Below are 21,967 nucleotides of genomic sequence, written 5' to 3'. Positions count from 1 at the left end.
CGCCAAACTGAAGCCTGAAACACACCAAGCCGACGGTCAGCCGTCGGCCAGTTTTCGTGCGTCGGCCGACTAAATCTTCTCAGTGTGTTCCGCACCGCAAGGAGTTGATTAGTTGGATCTGGTGTGCTTAATTCAGGTTGAAGATAAACTTTGCAGGGCTCCAGCCCTCCAGGAACTGAGTTTGACACCCATGTTTGTTGCGGAGCGGACCATCAGCGTACGCTTTCGATAGTATAAATGCAAGTAGTCCAGAGTTTTTATTTACCCTTCTGAAGTTTTCATTTAAGCCTGTGTTATACTTTCCGCATGAGCAATCTGGACGCGTACACGGACAGTGCGGAATGGTAAACACAGTTTTATTAGCTATAAACACAGAAGTGTTACATTTTGTGAACTGCATTCTAAATTACCAAAACCAGTTAACTGAATGTGCTTTATATTTGAAAGCTGATTATTAGTAATGTCTTGGCCTGTCTGTGGTCTACTGATAAAGATTGCTTGTGATTGGCCATTTGAGAGGATTGCTGATTTTCTCAGCATCTGGTGTTTAATTCAGTTTTTGTGCATCAGTGTATTTGTGTGTTTGGACCCCTACAATGCAAACTAGTTTTTATAGTTTTTGTTACAACTAATATAAAAGTATTTTAATATTAGTAATTTAATTTACCTTGGTATTTGGACATGCATACAGTTCTTTTGAATCACTTCACTTCAGTTTGAACAATTCAAACAAACTAAAGTTATGTGAGTAGGAGACCTTCAAGATCAATTAAGACTCAAAACATAACTAAAGAAAAGCTGTGTGCTCACTACCATCTAGTGGACAATGGAAGACATGCACTGAAGCACAGAGTTTGTTTGAAAAGTGTCTGTGATATTACACATTGCTTATCCAGTTGAAACCTAAGGTAATTTTCATTAATAAATAAATAAACATATTAAATAAAACCTGCAATTGGATATAGACAACCTCTCTAAAATTCAGAGCCACCCTCTCTAAACCAGCATTGTGCTTAAACTATTAAGAGCCATTTGTACACAGTTATTTTAAATTTTTTTCCTGCTGACCATTTCTAAATTTCACTGACTTCTGTACAATAGCAGTTGTTATAGGATATTCCGTGTAGTTGTCTGTTTATTTTGGGGCATGAAGTTTAAGGTGGTACAATGATGGTATCAAATGGGTTAAGTAAATAGAATTTACAGAACAAAAGCAATTCTGTATTTTTATATTTATGTAAAGTGTGATCTAAATTATTCCTCTATAAACCAGGTGAGGCATGTTGAATATTTAGGCCTATGCTATAAATCATTTTATCACTTGAGGGCGCTCCACAAATAGAGTATACCATTCCAAAGCACATACAGTTGAGAATATAAAGAAAATATTTACAGAGAAGTGGATGGATAGATATATTTTAGGTAGTCAAGACTCATAAAATCTATGAGATAATTATGCTTGAATATATTTCATTTTACTAATATCTTAATTATATTCCTCAAAAAGAAATGTCATAAGCATTAAGCACATTTTAACATTGACCAATTTGACTAAAGATTATGCAAAGGATTTGAGTTAATGTAACATGGGACTTGTAGGACACGTGTCATCAGGTCAGTGAAATGGACCATTTTAAAGTCAAAATGTAATGTACTGTTGATCCTGAACTCATCTCTCAAAACATTTATTGAGATGTAAAGTAAATGCAACTTTGCAGTGTTTTCCTGACCTGCATAGTTTGGTTGTTCCTAGTACAAACATGGCTGTCAAATGTCATCACTGTAGTTCCTTTGCTGAAATTCCAGTGAGGTAAAATGCTGATGAATTTTGTCCTTGTCCTTTGTTTATGTTTTGTCCATAAACACATTCAGTTTTCCCTGTAGGCCTTCGTTGCATACCTACGTATCTGCCATTGAGCAGGTGCTTGAGCATAATGTTGAGTAAAGCACATCACAAATGTAGTCTCACTAGAAATTTGGGGTCCACTATACATGGAATCAAACAATATTTTTTGATGGCACAGAGATTAATTGAAATAAGATTTGTGTCTTTAAATTCACAGATTGGCAAAATCTTCTTTTATGAATTAAGTTCTGAAGTTCTGAATTTTTCTTTTTTATTGCAGAGTTTCCACCCACGATGGACATTAAAGGGGAGGCAGGTCCTCAAGGGAAACCGGGACCAAGGGGACCACCTGGGCCTCCTGGATTACCAGGGAAACCAGGTATAGGAAAACCAGGTCTAAATGGTCAAACAGGTCCTTCAGGACCTCCAGGATTCCCTGGGATTGGAAAACCAGGGTTACCAGGTTTACCAGGAAAGATAGGACCTAAAGGACCTCCAGGACTCAATGGTGAGGTTGGGCCTCGTGGAGAGGTGGGTCCACGTGGACTTCCAGGTCAGCCAGGACCACCTGGACCAGCAGGTCTGTCGTTGAATGGTAAACCAGGGTTACCTGGGACTAGAGGCCCACCAGGATCAAGAGGTGATCCGGGGCCTGAAGGCGGACGTGGTGTTCCTGGTGAACAAGGACCTAAAGGGGAAAATGGCAATGGAAAACCAGGTTTAATAGGTCCTAGGGGACCCATTGGCCTTCAAGGACCTCCAGGACCTCCAGGTGTTCCTGGGTTGGGTAAACCAGGGATTGGTGGATTTCCAGGGCCAGTAGGGCCAAAAGGAGATAAAGGAGGTCCAGGAGTTCATGGTGTCAAAGGGGAATCTGGTCCCCCTGGACTACAAGGTCAACCGGGGGCACCTGGTGTGGGAAAACCTGGACTTGATGGGGCTCCAGGTAACCCAGGCCCAATAGGTCCAAAGGGTGATGTTGGGCCCAGAGGAACTCCTGGGTTTCCTGGTCCCCCTGGCTATGGTAAACCAGGGTTTGTAGGACAGAAAGGAGACAGAGGTCCTGCTGGATTACAAGGAGCCCCTGGTGACAAAGGAGAAACTGGGATGGATGGGCTACCAGGAGATTCAGGGCCAACTGGACAGCCAGGACTTCCAGGTCCACAAGGTCCTATGGGTCTTCCAGGGAAACATGGGATGCCTGGTCTAAAGGGAGAGAATGGCCCACAAGGACCTCCGGGCTTGCCAGGGCTTAGAGGAGATCAGGGTCCCAGTGGGCTCCCAGGAAAGCATGGCTTCCCAGGGGATAAGGGCCTTCCTGGTCTCAACGGAGCCACAGGCAAACCTGGACCTAAAGGTGAACCAGGTCACATCGGACTGCCAGGTAATCCTGGTTTGTTTGGGGGACCAGGTTCAAAAGGTGAGAATGGGTTGCCAGGACCCCCTGGGCCACGTGGCAATTCAGGGATTCCTGGACTCCCTGGCCCCACTGGTCATATGGGACCTCAGGGTGTTCCAGGGTTGAAAGGCGAACAAGGTCTACCGGGCCCCCAAGGAATTGGAAAGCCTGGAGACAAAGGTATGCCTGGTCCACAAGGACCTCCAGGAAAACCTGGCCCTTCTGGAATTAGCGGTATGCAGGGCCCTCCAGGTCCACCTGGACCTCCTGGGCCTCCTGGTCCGCCAAATGGTGATATAAACCAGTTAGCCGTTCAAGGACCAAATATTGTAGGAGAATCCATTCCAAAGCCAAATGGTGAGAAACCCTATTTTGGTCAGGCTGAGCTCTCTGCCTCCGTGGCTCCTGCTTTTACCGCCATTTTGACTACACCATTCCCACCATCTGGAATGCCGATCAAATTTGACAGAATTCTGTACAATGGGCAAAATGCTTACAACCCTGCCACAGGCCTCTTCACAAGCCCACTGCCTGGAATCTACTATTTTGCTTATCATGTACATGTCAAGGGAACCAGCCTGTGGGTGGCACTGTATAAAAACAATGTGCCAGCCACATACACCTATGATGAATACAAGAAGGGCTATATGGACCAGGCATCAGGTAGTGCGGTACTAGAGCTGAAAGAGAACGACCAGGTTTGGGTGCAAATGCCCTCTGACCAAGCAAATGGGCTCTACTCCACTGAGTACATCCATTCGTCCTTCTCAGGGTTCCTCCTGTGTCCCACATAACGGTCCGTCTCAACGGAAAATTGCTTGCTCCAGTGGCCTGCAGTAACATCTGTGATAACAGCGACTAGATTACAAGAAAGACTTGCTGAATTATGGAGAGGCTGAGTTCGAAGCAGAGGATGGAGAATTTATGCTGTGTCTCTGTTTTCACCCTCTCTTTCAAATGTTTGATTTGATCATTGTTTTACTTTCAAGTGTTGTCATTTTCTGCCTATATGATAATTTTATTATAACTGTTATGTTATTTTTGTTGATGTTGATATAATGGTGTTATTTTATTGATGTTGTTGTAGTTGTTGTTGTTTATCACACTCAGACTATTAAGTACTTTGCAATGCTTAGGTAACCGTTTGAAGACTTACCCATGTGACTGCACACATAGCCAAATGTTCTGACTCCCATTGAGCTCATTATGTTGACTCTGGGGTTGTGTGTTCCCCTGGTAGCAGTCTATTTCACCTATATTTTACCCTCATATAACACAGGCTACTTGATTCATGCAACATTTCTCATTTTAGAATCCAAACATTCTATACAACATTGTTATTGTATTTGTATGTTTAAATACATCCATAATTTAAAGAATAATCCTCAGTTCCACATTGTTTTTTTTTTCTTATTAATGCCAAACAGGTGAATATCTATCTGTTTTAGTCATTAGGTATATATGTTTTATTTGATTTACTGTGTTAAAGCAAAAATGACGTGCTAATCTATCTGTTTCTGCAACAACTACATTGTGTTTGAGAGTTATTAAGACAAAAATTACTTGATGATTTACTTATTTGAGTTATTTGCTCAAAACATGCCAGGTTTAAAATCAGTAGCAATCCTGAAGGCCTCAAGAGGACTGCTGTACAGCATTGCCTGCATTTACAAAACAAATATAACAAATATATTTCTGTGACACTAATTCAATACACTCTCAGTAAAAAAGGTACAAAAGTTGTCACTAGGGTGGTACCCTTTCAAAAGGTACAACTTTTTGCCTTATTTCCCCCATATTACATACATATTAGTACCTTAATGGTACATATCAGTACATTCCAAAAAGGTATCGCCCCAGTGACACCTTTTGTACATTTATTTCTGAGAGTGTACTTATAAAATCATGACATCAAAGATAAAACATAGTGTACAGCTTTTCATCAAAATCTTACAATATCCTAGAGTACATTGTTGAGTCAGGGACTACTAATAGACTGAGAATATGAAAATATAATTCTGATTTTTTTTTATAACAAATCCATTCTCCAACACAAAATCCAAACTACTGCATTGTATACTCTAAACGTTTTACATTCTCTGACGCTTTTCTAATTGTTGCTTTAACAATGACATATTTGACTGATTGTTTTTTACATTCTTCTGAGACTTGTAATTACACAGACATGATTGACACTAACATGAGTCAATGCGTGTCCTAATCTTTTACATTTTGACAAAAAATTTAAATGATTTGAATTCATCACTCTGTAATAGCACTGCTCCAGTGGTGTTTATAAAAGTTTAAAAATGTAAACATCTTCAAACAAAGAAATTGTTCCTTGCACATATACTGAAGTGAGTGAAAAATAGCAAATGAGGCTTGAAGTCCCACTTGAAAAACATTTTCTCACTTTTGTTTGTTTGACCAGTATGTAGAATGATAAAACCTGAATCAGTCTAAAGGAGTGGCAGTACCTTAATGTACCAGGTTGCCCATTCAATACACGGTTACATGACATTTGTTGCATGACATTGTTCAGATTATTTACTCTTGAATGATGTTTTGGCACCAGATCTTTCTTATTTCAGCATGTATTTGATGACCTTTTTGTTGTATATTAACACTGTGACCAATATTTTCTATGTTGTTTGTGTGCAATGGATTGAAGATTTAAAAAAATCGTTGTGCTGCAATATCTCAAAACTGCTTAGACTATGTTGCTTCCTTTTGTCATTCAAAACAAACTAGGGAAAACAAGCCTTGTTTCCGTTCCATGGGATATTTATTCATGATCAATCAAATTAAAAGAAACAACCAATCCTTTTTGCACAAGAACTTAATGAAGGCATATTTATACTTTTGTGATAGTACGGTAAGGAATGTCCAACTACCGAAACCCTGAACGTACAAATAACCTTATATTTAACAGCATCAAGGAGTTTTTAGTACACACTACCATTGTTTTCTTTCTTTCTTTTATGATGTATCTATCAATCTATAGGACTTTTGTCTATTGCATTCACTTTATGCAATCATTTTTGGGTATTAAATGCACTCTTTGATTGAACATATTTTGTCAGCTCATACAAAATCTGCAAGTAACTTGACAGTACTGATGCAACATCAATAAAGACTTTCTTGAACAAGTGTGTCTTTTGTTGTTCTCCCTAACCAATAAGACCAGAGCTATTAATTATGCATGGTATTAATCAGACAAGTCTCGTATACTCAGTTCATAAATTTGAGATGAACCGATTAAAGTAAAACCTCTAACTTTTTTTTTTCATAATTTATCAGCACATTCAGTGTATTCAAATAAAATAAATTCAGCGTACAGAAATATCCAACTAACACTAGAGGGAGTGTACATCCAATTTAGTGCTGCTTGTAGCGTCACCTGTGATCATATAAATGTGGCTCAAAGCCTTCACAAATGTCACACCTATAAGCATTCATCCACCTTTATGTTGATCTACATTTTGATAATATCCAAATCTAATATTTCCAAATTAGGTGGTCACATTTTTCTCCTGGATTAAATAATCTATATTTAATGTTCCAAAAAGTATTGGAATTAAATCCTCGTAAATATATATATATATATATATAATATATATATATATATATATATATATATATATATATATATTCTTGGATTAAATAAACAATATTTCGTGTTCCACAAAGTATTGGAATAAAGTCCTCGTAAAACGTCAACAAGGCTCTTGCGCAATCATGACGCGGTCACTGCCTGACTCCTCCCTCTTCAGTTCATCTCAATTCAGTTTTTTTACTGAGAGAACGACAAACACGACTTCACCCACACAGCGGTTACGGCTCTACGTGCACATTCTCCGGGGATTGCTAAGGGATTTCAATGTTTGGCCCGTTCTTTGTAAGTATCCCTTATTATCACTCGCCTTCCGCCTCTAATATGACAGAAAGACGTTAATAGAGACTACCTAAGCCGTTTGTTTGACCGTCATAGCTGTGAAAGCTCGCGCTTCAGCCGGTGAAGGAGCTCGCGAGGGTGGCAGCCATTTGCCCGCGTACGTTTGAACGGAAACTCCATACTAGCTTGTTTTATTTGTTTTGACAGCTAGACGGTTTTTTTTGACGCGGTCAGAGACAGTTTGTCGATCATTGCTGAGTTTGTTGTCGATAAATGGAGGGTCTGTAGTTCTTAGTCTGTCTTGGACTACGCTGGCTAGCTGCTTGCTAGCGGTCTCATCATCACCCAGAGACCGTGTCAAGAAGTTAGTTAACGTTCCTCAGACAGTTTATTTGTCGCTAGAGCCTTAAGTATAAAATTAGACTCGTGTTTGATTCTGTGTATGGACGTAAAACATAATGGTTACTTGGCCATTTTCATCGTTTGACCGACTGTGTGAGGGTCAGAGAGGGTGAGATTGAATTGTTAGCCAGCGAGCTAATGTTAAAACTGTCAGTTCAGTCAGATAGCACTTTATCGTCACACTCCAGAATGTTCCTGATTTCAGTGGTTATGCAAAGCGTGAAGGATTAGGGTCCCTAATTTTTGTTTCTTTTTATTGTAAGTTACCACAAAATTTGTCACACAAACCTTACTGGTTCACGTAAGTTACGTGTAACTGGTTTCTTCATATTCATGTTTGGTTTATTTTAACTGTGAAACTGGCATATGGTAACCCTTTGAAGTATAGTCTATCCGTGACTTTGATCATTCCCGCATCCAGAAAACATGGTTAAACTGTAAGCTGATGACCCAGCATTAGACCTTAAACTGCGCAGTAAACTAGCTGCTAAGCCAGTAGTATTTAAATGGCATGCTTGTAGAACAGGTACGCTGATGTATGGGTGGAATCTGATTTCAACCGGTTCTCTAAACGAGAAGGATGCTTATTAATGACATGACATTATCCAAAAATGTGTATTCAGGTGCCATGTGTAGTATTTGATGAGTCACCTGGCTTCATGCTCCACCTGTTTTCATCCTGCTCCTGGGTAATTAATACAAACTGTACAGGACAGGTGTTGGTCAGTGGCTTATGCCTTGTTGTCTTTGAGATGGACATGCAGGCATTCCTGCCAGAATCTGATGGAAGTTGTAAAATTGCCAGGTGGGAACAAGTCAGGACATGTTTTAGAGCTTGAGGTATCTGATTCTGCATAATATCATTTGCCTGGCATAACAGGGATTTTTTTTTGTTTTTGTTTTTTTGGCTGATGGCTTAGTTGTTTGATGTTGATGTTGGTATTTCTTAGTTGGCTCTAGTTATGATCATGCTGCAATGTATTTCATCAGCATATAATCAATGTTATGTACCTAATTGGACATTTCATTGGTAGTTTAACAGAATTTGTGTGTTTGCTACATTGGGACAATTTTGTAATAAACTTTAAAATAACTTAAGTAAACTAAATATCTGATAGTTAGTGTAATCGCCCATTTTATTTAGATCCTTTCATTAAGGGCCAATTAAATCATTCTGAAGTGTGTGTGTGTGTGTGTGTGTGTGTGTGTGTGTTTAATCAAATCTAGATGATATCATGATGTGGTAATGAAAATATACCAAAAATTGAGTTCTTCACTCTATATAATTGAAATGTTTATACATTGTCTTAATCTTCATTGCATTATTTACCAATACAATGTTTCTATCTACACTTAAATGTTTTTATGAAATTATAATCAACATGTTGTGACATTCACAGTTAGTCAGCATTTACACTGAGTTTCATGCACCTATAATACACAACACATCACAAAATTATGATAGCTTGCTGTTAAAAAGATGTTGACTTAGTTTAGTAACCGCTCTATTGGTTTCAGTGATTTAATTCAGTGAAGGATTTGTCAGATTGATTCAAACAGATACCAAGTGTGACTGTTTTTGAATTCGGTTCAGTTTCATTAAAAAAGCAGCTCATAAAAGTTTTTCGATTTCGAATGCGATATCGCCGAGCTTGTCAGTGGACTACAGCTCTGTGTAGTGATATTATTAACTAATATAAAGACTGTGTCATATGAAGGCATGATAACCTTTCAAAATGCTGAAGTACAAACGTGGCTTTTTTGATCAGCATTAGGCCTGTTTAGACCATATTTATTGTTTGGTTGGCATTTTGGATTAACAGAGCTGTCAGTAGCCACTCTTACTGGGCAGCATGTTAAATGTCACTGGTAGCAGTGGTTCACAGCTTGTTAACAAACATGGATTGAGTTGTGCCTCACAGCAGGCTCTTCTAAAACATCTACACAACTGGCAACAGCATGACTCCCATTCCTCCCACTGTCTTTTCAGCTTGTCTGCTTTAATATTGAAGGAGTTGTTATAGCCTTTGAGCCGGCATTGCAAGCCCAGCAGGAGCGCTGCTAGCCCTTGATGAATGAGCACGGTGCTCAACACAGTCTCATCCTGACCTGACAGACATCTGCTCCCTCTGCATGGCTTCCATAAAAGCTGCATGATGTGGCCTTTGAGAAGACAATCAATCTTCAAGATGAATATGTTGAATAACATGAACTGTCTGTCTTGTCGTTTGAGTCATTCTATTTGGTTTACAGTCACAGTGGTGTTAGCATTAGACTCACAGGAAGTGGGCAGGTTGGTGGAAGCATTTACAGGAGTCCCCACCCTCTTAGCGGAGTTTCCACTGAGCAGCTTCTTCTCTTCTCTGAGCGCTTCTTCAACACAATAATATAGTGGTTGTTGGTGGTGGGGGGGGCCTTCTTTTTATCATGTAGAATTATTTATAGTGATGATCCAATCAAGATTTTTAGACATGTATTCAGGGCCTGAATTTCATTTTTGAAAAATAATTTCCCTCTTAGTTGAATCTTGTGAGAGGGGATTTTTTTTAATTTGAGGGGTGGAGGGGGGCATTTTTTAGACATTTGTCAAAAATATATATTTATTTCACTAAATGTTTGATCATGCACTGCATTTTTGTTTTGACAATCGTGCAGTTGTGGCACAATAGCTTACACACAGCACAAGCCTGATTTCGTGAGGTGTATGTAAGGCAGCTTCTTACACCAGGTTCACACATACTCAGTTTGCAGTGCGTAGTATGCAGACCATGTGTGGTATGTAAGTGGTGCAGAAGCAGCACAGACTCTCATTGTGCTTTCACACAAGAGTCTGCTACTGATCCGTAGATGTTTACTACAGACACAACATTTATCCATTATTTTAATTTCAAATCCAAACATTGTTACTTAAAATGCTTTTTTTTCCATCATTGTGATTCTTTTTTTTACACAGTACAGTAATACAGTCTTTCATAGACGTGTTTAAACGCAATAAATATAAGAAACACATTATTCAATGCTCTTTACTTTTGCATTTACTTTTGCACTTCTAGATTGATAAATTAAGTTGCTCAAGCAAGTGGCAAAATATTTAAACTACTTTTCTTACATTATCACAAACATTCTATTTTTAAACTTACCGTTGACAGAAATAGTCAGCTCTACTGCCTTTTCTTTTGCATTTAATTCTTTATTAACTGCAGTCCTGTGGTTCATAAAGAACTTTTTTTTACTACCTACACAAGTGCCATCTATTATTGCCTTGTTTACTACTGTTTTCCTTTAAACCTAGCCAAAAAGCCGTAGCGTATGTGTTGACTGTGGAACACAGTAGAATTTAATTCTATGGATTTATGGTGTAATTACTACATTTTCGTGTCAATCCATGTTCATATTTACAGCAAACAATGCACTGTTACTTGAATTCACCACGTGCAGCGGAAACGATCTCTGCACACTGCTGCAGTCGCACCGCTCCTGGAACGCACTACCACACCATAACCGTGTGCAGTGTGAACACTTTAATTCGTTAACATGAGCGCGGAAAAAAATTAGGGCTGTTTCGAATGCCATTTTTTTGAGCTTCGAAGCTTAGGTGGCAATCAATATCGAATATTCGAAGCTTCGGTGGGTGGGGCTAAATATATAATAATAGTGTCGGTTTGCATTTGTATCATCTTTCACGACTTCACGTTTCACTCTTCGGCATCGTAAATGTGTTGCGGCAGACCCAGTGGAGTGCAGTGTTGCATTTGGTGCAATATGATCAGGTGGCACACATTCTTTAAATATTAATAAACATTTAATAATCTTTTAAATAGAACAGTTTCCGGTACGCATTACACGGGCAGGTTTATGCTCCGAAAACGGACAGTGCACAAGTGATACAAAACACAAAGTCTGTTTAGAGCAAGAACTTTAATAAGGTATTAATAACGAACATTTCTTTAAAACAAATGAATCCCAAAACAGAAATTAAATTAGTAACACACAGTGATTTCAACGAACTGTAATAAATAAAGAACACGGTAGCATGCTTATAAACAGTTGAATAAGAATAAATGAATTGTTTTTAAAAATGACACAAAAATGTAATATCTATTACAATTAGTTTTATTCTATATAAGGGATTTATTTTGTCTTATTCTGACTTTTTGTTAATTTAAATCTTTAAAATGCACGATGCTTTTATTGAAAGCATGTTGCGGTGTTTTTTTTATTTATTATTATTAGCCTGCAGTTCGTTGAACTACATTCATTTATTATTCGTAAATGTAATAATTACTGACACCGTAACGGGTTGGCTATTTAAATTTAAAGTAATTGTAATAAATTTTATTCACTCCCTTATATAGAATAAACTGTAATAGGTTAAATAGAACAAGGTAATGTTAGCCTAGCTAGACAGCTCACATTTCAATGACAAAAATATTTAGGCTCTTTCAAACACTTATATAAATCGCAACCCAGTTGTTGGAAACTATTGTGAAACTACCTATACTCGTTTCATGTTGTGTGCAAGGAAGATGAGTTTGTCCACATTTTCTGGTAAAAGGGAACTTCGGGTCTTGTTGACGATGTAGCCAGCTTTTGAGAAAATGCGCTCTGATGGAGTTGAAGTGGCCGGAACGCAAAGAAGGTGTTTGGCTGCAAATGCCAGTTTAGGGTAGCGGTCACTGTTTTGCTTCCACCATGCCAGTGGGCCCGACTGTAATTTAGTAGCATCTCTCAAATACTGCTCCATCTCTGTCTTTGCGCTGTCTCCGCGTTCTTCTTCCTCTTCGTCATCAGCCTGCATCAGCATTGAAATCTCCTGCTGTTTTTTTTTGGCGGGTGGTGGTGGCGCATCCGTCTCCTCTTCTCCGTGGCTTGCTGACAGCTCTTCTCCCTTGCGAACGATCTGTTGCTGATGCAGATGTTCAGCTAGTCTGACAACCTAAACAAATAGCATTTTCTTAGTCTAATCTATGCGTAGCGCACATACAATAATCTTAGTGGCATAATCACAATACATTTTAATTATTTACTATTATATAGTAGTAATAAAAATATAAGTCTAACTTCAATGTATACCAGGTCCTTCTTCTCATCCTCAAGGAATTTAAGGTGCTTAAATCTCACGTCTAGTGCTGAAGAAAGGAGATAGATGCTGGTGGGTTCCAAATTTAACAGTTCCCATCTGCTGTCGATCTCCTTGACAAGGGTATTCTTCATTTCTCTGATGTCAGGGCTGTCATCCTCTTCTGGTGACAGGTGGCGTTTCTTCAGGTTAAAGAGCATTGGCACTGTTGCCGACAACGACAAGTTTGCCTCCTGTGATAGTAGTTCTGTGAGTGTGAGCAGGGGCCCAAGTAATTCTGATGTCTCTTGTGCCAGTTTCCACTGGTCTCCTGTCAAGTCAAGGGTGTGATTTCCTTTCTTAGTGATGCTGGGATCTGACAAAACAGCTGTCACTGGCCATCGCTGCTCCACCAGTCGGTTAAGCATTTCATACGTAGAGTTCCAACGAGTAGCAACATCTTGAATGAGTTTGTGTTGTACAACGTTCTGCTGCGTTTGTTTCTCTTTTCAAAGCAGCTGTAGCCTTGGCACTTTTTTTGAAGTGCCCTACGAGATTCCTGGCAGCTGAAACTGTGCGATGGATTCGGTCCAGTTTCAGAGCTTCATTTATGCATAGTTGCAGCGTGTGTCCTGAGCAGCAGACCCCTTGAACGGTTCCCCATTTCTCCGGTTCTTTATTCAGCGTCTCGGTGCACAGCTTCATATTGCTGGCATTGTCGTGAACAACGGCTATTCGCTTGTAATTTGGAATTGCGAATGCATCTGCCGCGTCTCCAAGCTGTTGTGCAATGTTGACTCCTGTATGGCTTGACTCAAATGCTTTGGTTTCCAAAACGAAGGCAGAGAGTTCCCCCACTCCTGAGTTATGAAGTGACAGGTGACAGCCATATACGCCTCCATACTCACGGAAGTCCAGATGTCCGTTGTGAAACTTAAGGCCGTAGCTTTTTCAACGAGAGCATAAATTTGGCCTCGCAGATCGCTGTATTTAAGAGACAGGGTGTTTGAAATACTGGAACGGTTTGGGACAGTGTAGTCTGGCTCCATTATCTTCATTAATTTTCTGAAGCCTTCGCCTTCAACTACATTAACGGGCCTCATATCCATAGCAACAAAACTCCACTATGGCATCTGTTATCTCCCTCTTTCTTTTCTCTGTTAACGGTTTTTCGGAATTGCAGGATCTGCTGTGAAGTTTTGGGTTTTGTTGAGCATGTTGATGGCTGCGATACCTGTGGATGTACCTATAAACAAATTATTATTAGCCTGTGCTGCTGTATGTTTTTAAATAGTGTCGTATTTGCAATTAGCCTATTTATCATAGCAAAAAAAAGCGCATAAAAGCAGTTTTTTTTTTTTTTTTTGCCGCGTGCTACTTACAGAACTCAGGTGATTTTTCAAACTTGTGGTGCTGTTGTGGTAGGCCAGTTTCAAATCGCATATTTGACACACTGCCTTTGTCTTGTCATCCTCACTTAATTTAAAGTGCTCCCAAACAGCTGAGGTCTTGGGCATTTTGTACCTATTCAGTATGAGATGAAATAAATCACTACGTTCGCCAACGGGCGGTTCAAGCATGAGTGAGAATGAGTCCGCGTCGGAAGTCACGTGTTGAAAAAAAAAAAAAGAATATTCGAATCTCAAAACTTAAAATCGAATGCCACCCCACCGAACGAATATTCGATTATTCTAGTACAGCCCTAAAAAAAATACGCACAGCAAATGGAGTAAAGTAAACCTGGCGTTATGTGTGCTTTGAGTGTGCGTGAGCACACGGTGTCCAGAAGATCGCGTGAGTGCTAAATGTTTTAAACACTGGCAAGAATTAAAAAGAAATGCAATTTATAAACTTGATGATGCAACACTGCCTCAACTGTGCAAGTGACGATTCCTGTGTCAGCTGTGCAGAGTGCAGCTTGCTTATAGTGCAGACGCAACGTGATTTGAAGTCATTTGCACATTTTGAGAGAGAAAGTGAGAGCGCATGTGGTGATTCTGTTTGTGAAATTGCGACTGTTTGTGAAATTGTCTCACAGAAAGTTTTCAAATTACTTTGTAATTTGTTAGTTATTTAATGAAGAAATATGAATTGTACCTCACCTTCAGCATTAAAATTATTTCATCCGTGCCGGACAGAGACTAAGACGGTGCCGCTGCATGTCATGCCAAATCTCTCATGGCAGACTTCAGCTTGAGATCGATCATTTTTGTTTTGAGATCTGCCTTTATAGAGACCACCAATCAAACATCCCAAAGCGATTATTGGCCGATAGTGATCGGTAGCCGATCTATCGGAACACCCCTAATTAAGAACATTATTTTTGCTCATAAGCTTACCAAAGCACTTGGTGGTCGTTGTGTTAGCCTAATTTAGTCATTTCTGTGCATCTCTAAACTAGACCACAGGCAGCTTGCAAGGTGCATTTGAACTTGCAGTCACTCCTATCTCTTGGCCAATTTTTTATCTAATTGTTTGACATCTGACTGGGAAGATTACACCAGCAGGTGCATGAAAAATATAGCCTATCTTATTTAATTCTTTCCCTTTTAAAATGGCTTCCTGTTTTTGAGGAACATTGTGACTATGGCAAAGCACAACATAAGAATGATGATGGCATCTAGCTATACCTTATTGCCTTGTCTGTTGAGTGAGATTAGCATTGCACTGAGCCCCTGGCTTTGGCAGCAGATTTCTCTCTTCCCAGCACACTGCTGTTGTTTTTTTGATGCACATTTTCATACTACCTGCTTTCGGCATTAAGAAAGGGAGACCCCTGGTTTGTGTCTGGACCAGGGAGCTGACCTCAAAATGATTAGATCTGTGACAAGATATTATGGCTTATCAGACTACTTTGATGCAGTCAGAAGTGACAATGTTTTGTCACAGTTTAATTCGTGTGATTGCATGGTGCAGTCTTGTTGACACGTCAGTTTTCCTGTACCTATGTTACAGTGTGCAAATTCACAAATAAGATGCTGTGTATAAACCGGCATGTCTTTTTGTGTTCAGAGACTGACCTAAACACAGCCATGGTTTTTAACCTGCATTTATTTAAATTGCTTTCTACCTTTACAACTTTTTTGACCCTTTACAAATTGGTTTAGACAAAACTGTTATAGTGTTGAATACTTACTATATAGCTGTATCTACTGTATTTAACTTACATAAAACTTTTCATAATCAATTATAGAGTATTTTAGTAGTTCAGTTAACCAGATGCTGAGAGGATATTCCAAAAGGCCTGCATAATTTTATTTATTTATTGAACAACCACTGCTTTTGTCTGTCAGGTTTAGATGAGTTTTCAAAATACCCTGGATTTTTAAAAACAATTTATCAAGCTTTTTAAAGAATTTATCAAACATGATAAATGACATTTCAATGAAAAGTGAGTTGTCTTTTTGTCATTGTGAGCTGGCCAAACTTCATCAATGCCATTATTATAATGATGCATAAATGCAAAGCATTTATCCATGGTGAGTAAATGAATCTATGATTCAATGAGCCCTTTTCCAGCACTCTTAAGCAGACAGACAGGCCTCAAGAATGTGTGTGGCATTCAGTGTTTACCTCAGGTGTATTTATAGGCCACTAAGTATGATTTACACAGATTTTTATTTCTGGCCTTTATAGGATAAAGTGTGTTGTATTCTGAACTGGAAGTGTTATTTAAACAGCTAAATAGTTACTTCAACTTGATGACCTATGGTCCATTGGTTATTTTATGTGCTTTGTCTTTTGTTATTTTCCGTATGGTGTGGTCCAGACATGTTAATTACGCGAAAGTGAGCTACTTTGACGTTTCCTCTTAGCAACTTAAAAAACACCTGGGGAGATGGGCCATTTATTCTCACATTGTGTTATCCTGTGTTGAAATAGGACCCATATTTCCTCTCCTTTTCTGAGAATGGCACCAGTGACCTCTTTAATGTTTATTAATACCCAATACCCAACTCTTAAGTGGCTCTGCTCTAGCGGGCTGAAGGAGTGAAGTTCATCCTCTATGCAGGGCTCCAAACAGAAAAATCGAGTAAGGAGCCATTCTGCTCAGCAAGGCTGCATTTATTTTGTAGAGTTAAAAAATGCATGCCTGATTCAAGAAGGGGGTAATATTATTTTACTAACTTATTAATTTTAAGTTAAATTGTGTTTTATTGGTTTGATGTCTGCTAGAATGTTTAAAAAATGTTCAGTGTTAAGTAAATATTTTTAAAGCACGTTGTGGTGAAAAAATTGGCAAAATGGGAAAAAAAACGTATTCGGCCTTCAGCCCAGTGTTTCATTTTGTTCAGCTTCGGCAAAGAATTTTCATTTTGGTGCATCCCTACTTAATGTGCCCCTATTATGCCATTTTTAAGGTTCCTAATATAGTTTTATGCTTATGTTTGCTCAAAATATGCATTTAATATCAACTCATTTTCCAGCGATTCTCATACGATTCGTTCAAAGCAGTTCTAAGATTCCGTCTCTCTAAAACCCTCCTTTCCGTGAGCTACTCTGCTCTGATTGGTCAGATGGCCCAGTCTGTTTTGATTCATCTATTGTTTACAGCGTGTATCAGAAACGATATGCTCATTGCCATAGGGCTGGTCCGAATACCATTTTTTGAGCTTGCGGCGTGTCGTGTCGGGATAAGTTCCCGACAGTAATCTGCTGCTGCGATCTATTTATGATGTACTGACACAAATTTCAAATGATTTTCAATGGTTGCTTTGGCGTCCAGTGCAGAAAGACTTTAGCTGTTGCAGCACAGCGCAACACGACAACTGTCACATCCGGTGTAGACACGGTGTAATAAAGGCAGGAATCTCTGTGTGTCTGTCTATCTGTTTGCATTTGTATTGCATTTGCTACGGGTTCTGTGCTAGACTAACTGAGACTTGTCATGACACTTGTATACTGATGTTGTTCTCTCGTTGGTCTGATTGCTTCTATTGTTCTCATTTGTAAGTCGCTTTGGATAAAAGCGTCTGCTAAATGATTTAATGTTAATGTAAATGTTCCATATGTGTGTAATAATAAACGAAACCGTGCTTCTGTGCCATTTATTAACAAAGACACGCAGAACATGCAGGATTCTTATTTAAATCAACTTTTCCGGTTTAATATTTACAGATATTAGTCCATATTACAATTTGATTTAAGTGTAATGACCTACTTTTGATTAATTTATTAAAAATTTGACAAATTCCGTAACATTCCATGTTAAACTGTAAATTACATTTTTATGATTGGATTCCGTGATTCTGTCTGCGTTTTCCGCATCATGGAAATCATAGGGCCCTACTTATATGCTCTGAGAACGGACACTGCACTAGTGATACAAAACACACAGGTCTGTTAAGAACAATACTTTTAATATAGACAAATTTATTATTAGGTTGGGCTACTTTGTTTTTTATGGCTGCTGTATTCGCAAGTATTTTCCAAGCAAATTAACCCGCACGTTTTTATCATGTGTAAAATTACTGATTAACATGGCGGATAAAAGCTGCTCGTTTTTATACACCAAGAATATACTATAGGCATACAACTTACAGATATTAGGTGATTTTTCAAACTTGATGTGCTGTTGTGGTAGGCCAGTTTCAAATCACATATTTGGCACACTGCCTTTCTTGTCCTCACTCAATCTAAAGTGCTCCCACACAACTGAGGTCTTCGGCATGTTTGTCTTCTCTTCCAGATGAAATGAATCATGATGTTCATAACGTTCAATCATGGGTGATTCATATTCAAGCAAATGAGAACCGTTTTGCGGGGGATGCCGGGGGTAAAAAAAAAAAGAGAGAATAATCAAATCTCAACATTGAAAATCGAATGCCAACTCACCGAACGAATATTCGAATAGAAGTGGGATTTGAATTACTAACGGCTCATAGGCAATATTGGAAATGGCATAATAGGGGCCCTTTAAACCCACCCCTTTCTTACAGTCTGCTGCATTCAGATCTTGGTCCATCCAGTCAACAATCAATGAGAGAACCTCTGTTGCTACTTGCATTACATTGCAACTTCAAAAATTTGTAATAGTTTTCAGCCATTTTTCAATGTTTATGTATGTACTCATATAAGGCTCAAAAGGGTGTTTTTTTTTCTATCCCCTTTAACAATTGTTGCCCGGTAGAATCAAAATGATTAACACAAAAACAGTAGAATTATTGAATTATTGTAGAATTAATTTTTCTCAGAGGTTTTCTTCTTTTCACAAAATTTTCATTAATAATCAGCAAAACTACATTGAAACAATACTTAATAAACAGCAATAACTATATCCGAATATATTTTAGCAGAACATTTTAACATTTAAAATATGACAACCATTTTTTTCCCGGAAGCGTAATAGCCAACTAAAAGGTGCATTTGGGTCATCAGTATATTCATGGTGTTGCTCAATTTTATATTCCTGGGAAAATCATTGTGAATATTCAATGTACTGCTCAGCCCTACCTGTATGTTATCAGCTGAACAACATTCCATTTTTACTACTTGTTAAACAATGTGAATATCTTTATGGCAGTGCCAGCACTACAGTTACACCTGCCCAGCCAAACCTCATTTTCTGATCTCATAAGAGTGTCAATAGACCTACCTTTTTCATCTTTAATGTCCTGGAATGCAGCAAACAAAGCTGTGAAACTCATTGGTGGTTTCAATTCAGGGAGTTTAATTAGGAAGCAGTTGTTGCTTATTACAATATTCGGTCAAGGAATGTGTACTTTATTTCTCAGGTGTGCATTTGTGGTGGCCCAACTTGATCCAACTTGTTTTTTCTCTTACACTCCATACCATTTTAATTAAAGCATCTTGGCAGCTGTTATGATGTTAGTGCTTGTGGCATGGCCTGTGGAAACCTGCGTGACTGTGCATATGAACATTTCTGGATCTGGTGTTAAGTTTACTGCTTGTGGTATTTGCTTAACAACTTCAAATCTTTGTCATCTTGCTTAGGATGAATGATCTAGATGATCTAGATGGAGCATTGAGGTGTTTGCACTTGCTTTTTGAGTTGCCACTGAACTTTGTTACTATGTGGTCTTCACTAAGTCAGTACAGCATGGTCACACCAACAAGTCATGCAGGCCTGAGCAGGTGTATCCTAATGTTTTACACTCCCTCACTGCTTGTTATCTTCCGCATACTTTACCTGTTGTGGTAGGCCAGTTTCAAATCACATATTTGGCACACTGCCTTTCTTCTCTCTCACTCAATCTAAAGTGCTCCACACAAACTGAGGTCTTCGGCATGTTTGTCTTCTCTTCCAGATGAAATGAATCATGATGTTCATAACGTTCAATCATGGGTAATTCATATTCAAGCAAATGAGAACCGTTTTGCGGGGGATGCCGGGGGTAAAAAAAAAAGAGAGAATATTCGAATCTCAACATTGAAAATCGAATGCCAACTCACCGAACGAATATTCGAATAGAAGTGGGATTTGAATTACTAACGGCTCATAGGCAATATTGGAAATGGCATAATAGGGGCCCTTTAAACCCACCCCTTTCTTACAGTCTGCTGCATTCAGATCTTGGTCCATCCAGTCAACAATCAATGAGAGAACCTCTGTTGCTACTTGCATTACATTGCAACTTCAAAAATTTGTAATAGTTTTTACATTTTTCAATGTTTATTTATTATGTACTCATATAAGGCTCAAAAGGGTGTTTTTTTTTTCTATCCCCTTTAACAATTGTTGCCCGGTAGAATCAAAATGATTAACACAAAAAAACAGTAGAATTATTGAATTATTGTAGAATTAATTTTTCTCAGAGGTTTTCTTCTTTTCACAAAATTTTCATTAATAATCAGCAAACTACATTGAAACAATACTTAATAAACAGCAATAACTATATCCGAATATATTTTAGCAGAACATTTTAACAATATGACAACCATTTTTTCCCCGGAAACGTAATAGCCAACTAAAAGGTGCATTTGGGTCATCAGTATATTCATGGTGTTGCTCAATTTTATATTCCTGGGAAAATCATTGTGAATATTCAATGTACTGCTCAGCCCTACCTGTATGTTATCAGCCTGAACAACATTCCATTTTTACTACTCGTTAAACAATGTGAATATCTTTATGGCAGTGCCAGCACTACAGTTACACCTGCCCAGCCAAACCTCATTTTCTGATCTAAGAGTGTCAATAGACTTACCTTTTTCATCTTTAATGTCCTGGAATGCAGCAAACAAAGCTGTGAAACTCATTGGTGTTTTCAATTCAGGGAGTTTAATTCAGAAGCAGTTGTTGCTTATTACAATATTCGGTAAAGGAATGTGTACTTTATTTCTCAGGTGTGCATTTGTGGTGGCCCAACTTGATCCAACTTGTTTTTTCTCTTACACTCCATACCATTTTAATTAAAGCATCTTGGCAGCTGTTATGATGTTATTGCTTGTGGCATGGCCTGTGGAAACCTGCGTGACTGTGCATATGAACATTTCTGGAGCTGGTGTTAAGTTTACTGCTTGTGGTATTTGCTTAACAACTTCAAATCTTTGTCATCTTGCTTAGGATGAACTTGGACTTATCGTCTTTTATCTAGATGGAGCATTGAGGTGTTTGCACTTGCTTTTTGAGTTGCCACTGAACTTTGTTACTATGTGGTCTTCACTAAGTCAGTACAGCATGGTCACACCAACAAGTCATGCAGGCCTGAGCAGGTGTATCCTTATGTTTTACTCCCTCACTGCTTGTTATCTTCCGCATACTTTGTAGTGGAAAAGGAGTAGGGGTGTGCACAAATAGTCGAATATTCAAATATTCAATCTGTAATTATTCAAAAAAAAAAAAAAATACTATTCAAATTTAACTGTGTTGCTTTACTGTCCGTAAATTCAGGGAATCCATGATAAATTATAAGCACGCTCTTTGGAGTGTGTTAAGTTGATTGTATTTGATCACAGAATGTCATCTGCCTCGCAAAGTTTGGAATTACTTTGATCAAACTGATCTTACAAAATGGAATTACTTTTGATCAAATTAATCAGCGAAACAGAGTTCTCATAATATCACCACCATAATGAGAAATCACATGAAATCCAAACATCAGTGGACTGAGGAAGGACATCTGTCCATCACTGCATTTGCAACTACAGGTAAGTGCAGCTGTTTCCTGAGTGAGCCGAGAAGAGAGCTTATCTGATAGCGAAATGATCTTGAGACATATTCTTCCTTTAAGTTTCCTCGGGGGAGTGGTTTAAGAACCGAAACTCAAAGTGCTGTAAGAAACTTTGCTTAGCACGCGTTTGTGTCGGTGCGCGTTCTTATTGTTATTGGACTGAAGAGCCAACTTTCACCCAAGCATGTGGATATTATTGTTTTTCTCGTAAGCCTGTTCAGAAATGGTGACA

At 38.6% G+C, this 21,967-nt stretch overlaps 3 protein-coding genes across 8 annotated transcripts in view; 2 read left to right on the top strand and 1 right to left on the bottom strand.

The window, feature by feature from the left end:
* Positions 1–6,394, top strand: part of LOC122148825 (collagen alpha-2(VIII) chain-like) — a 57,682-nt gene extending 51,288 nt beyond the window's left edge. For all 5 annotated transcript variants that reach the window (XM_042776945.1, XM_042776944.1, XM_042776941.1 and 2 more), the window contains one exon: positions 2,127–6,394. In XM_042776945.1, the coding sequence (XP_042632879.1) occupies positions 2,127–4,039 (1,913 nt within the window). In that variant the 3' untranslated portion in view covers positions 4,040–6,394. The remainder of the gene's footprint in view (positions 1–2,126) is intronic.
* Positions 6,395–6,991: 597 nt separating this feature from the next.
* The window catches only part of LOC109111642 (protein tyrosine phosphatase 4A2b), a 28,116-nt gene continuing 13,140 nt past the window's right edge, over positions 6,992–21,967 (top strand). For both annotated transcript variants that reach the window (XM_042776938.1, XM_042776940.1), the window contains exon 1: positions 6,992–7,143. The gene's annotated coding sequence lies outside the window, so the exon portion shown is untranslated. The remainder of the gene's footprint in view (positions 7,144–21,967) is intronic.
* LOC109056572 (zinc finger BED domain-containing protein 4-like) lies at positions 12,038–13,029 on the bottom strand. Its single transcript, XM_042777184.1, has 2 exons — positions 12,604–13,029; positions 12,038–12,478 (listed from the first exon to the last, which is right to left on the bottom strand). Exons 1-2 carry the CDS (start codon positions 13,027–13,029, stop codon positions 12,038–12,040), a joined length of 867 nt encoding a protein of 288 aa, XP_042633118.1.

Source organism: Cyprinus carpio, chromosome A19 (assembly GCF_018340385.1).
Source record: "Cyprinus carpio isolate SPL01 chromosome A19, ASM1834038v1, whole genome shotgun sequence".
NCBI classification, from domain to species: Eukaryota; Metazoa; Chordata; class Actinopteri; order Cypriniformes; family Cyprinidae; genus Cyprinus; species Cyprinus carpio.
The sequence above is the reverse complement of the archived record's forward strand: the minus strand, read 5'-3'. Positions and strand labels throughout refer to the sequence as shown.

What these genes read in the sequence shown, in the direction of transcription:
- LOC109056572 (XM_042777184.1), bottom strand. Translation starts at nt 13,029, where the DNA reads ATGCTTAACCGACTGGTGGAGCAGCGATGGCCAGTGACAGCTGTTTTG. An exon ending in AGGACCTGGTATACATTGAA is followed by an intron (nt 12,479 to 12,603) that starts GTTAGACTTATA and finishes CTATTTGTTTAG; the next exon opens with GTTGTCAGACTAGCTGAACA.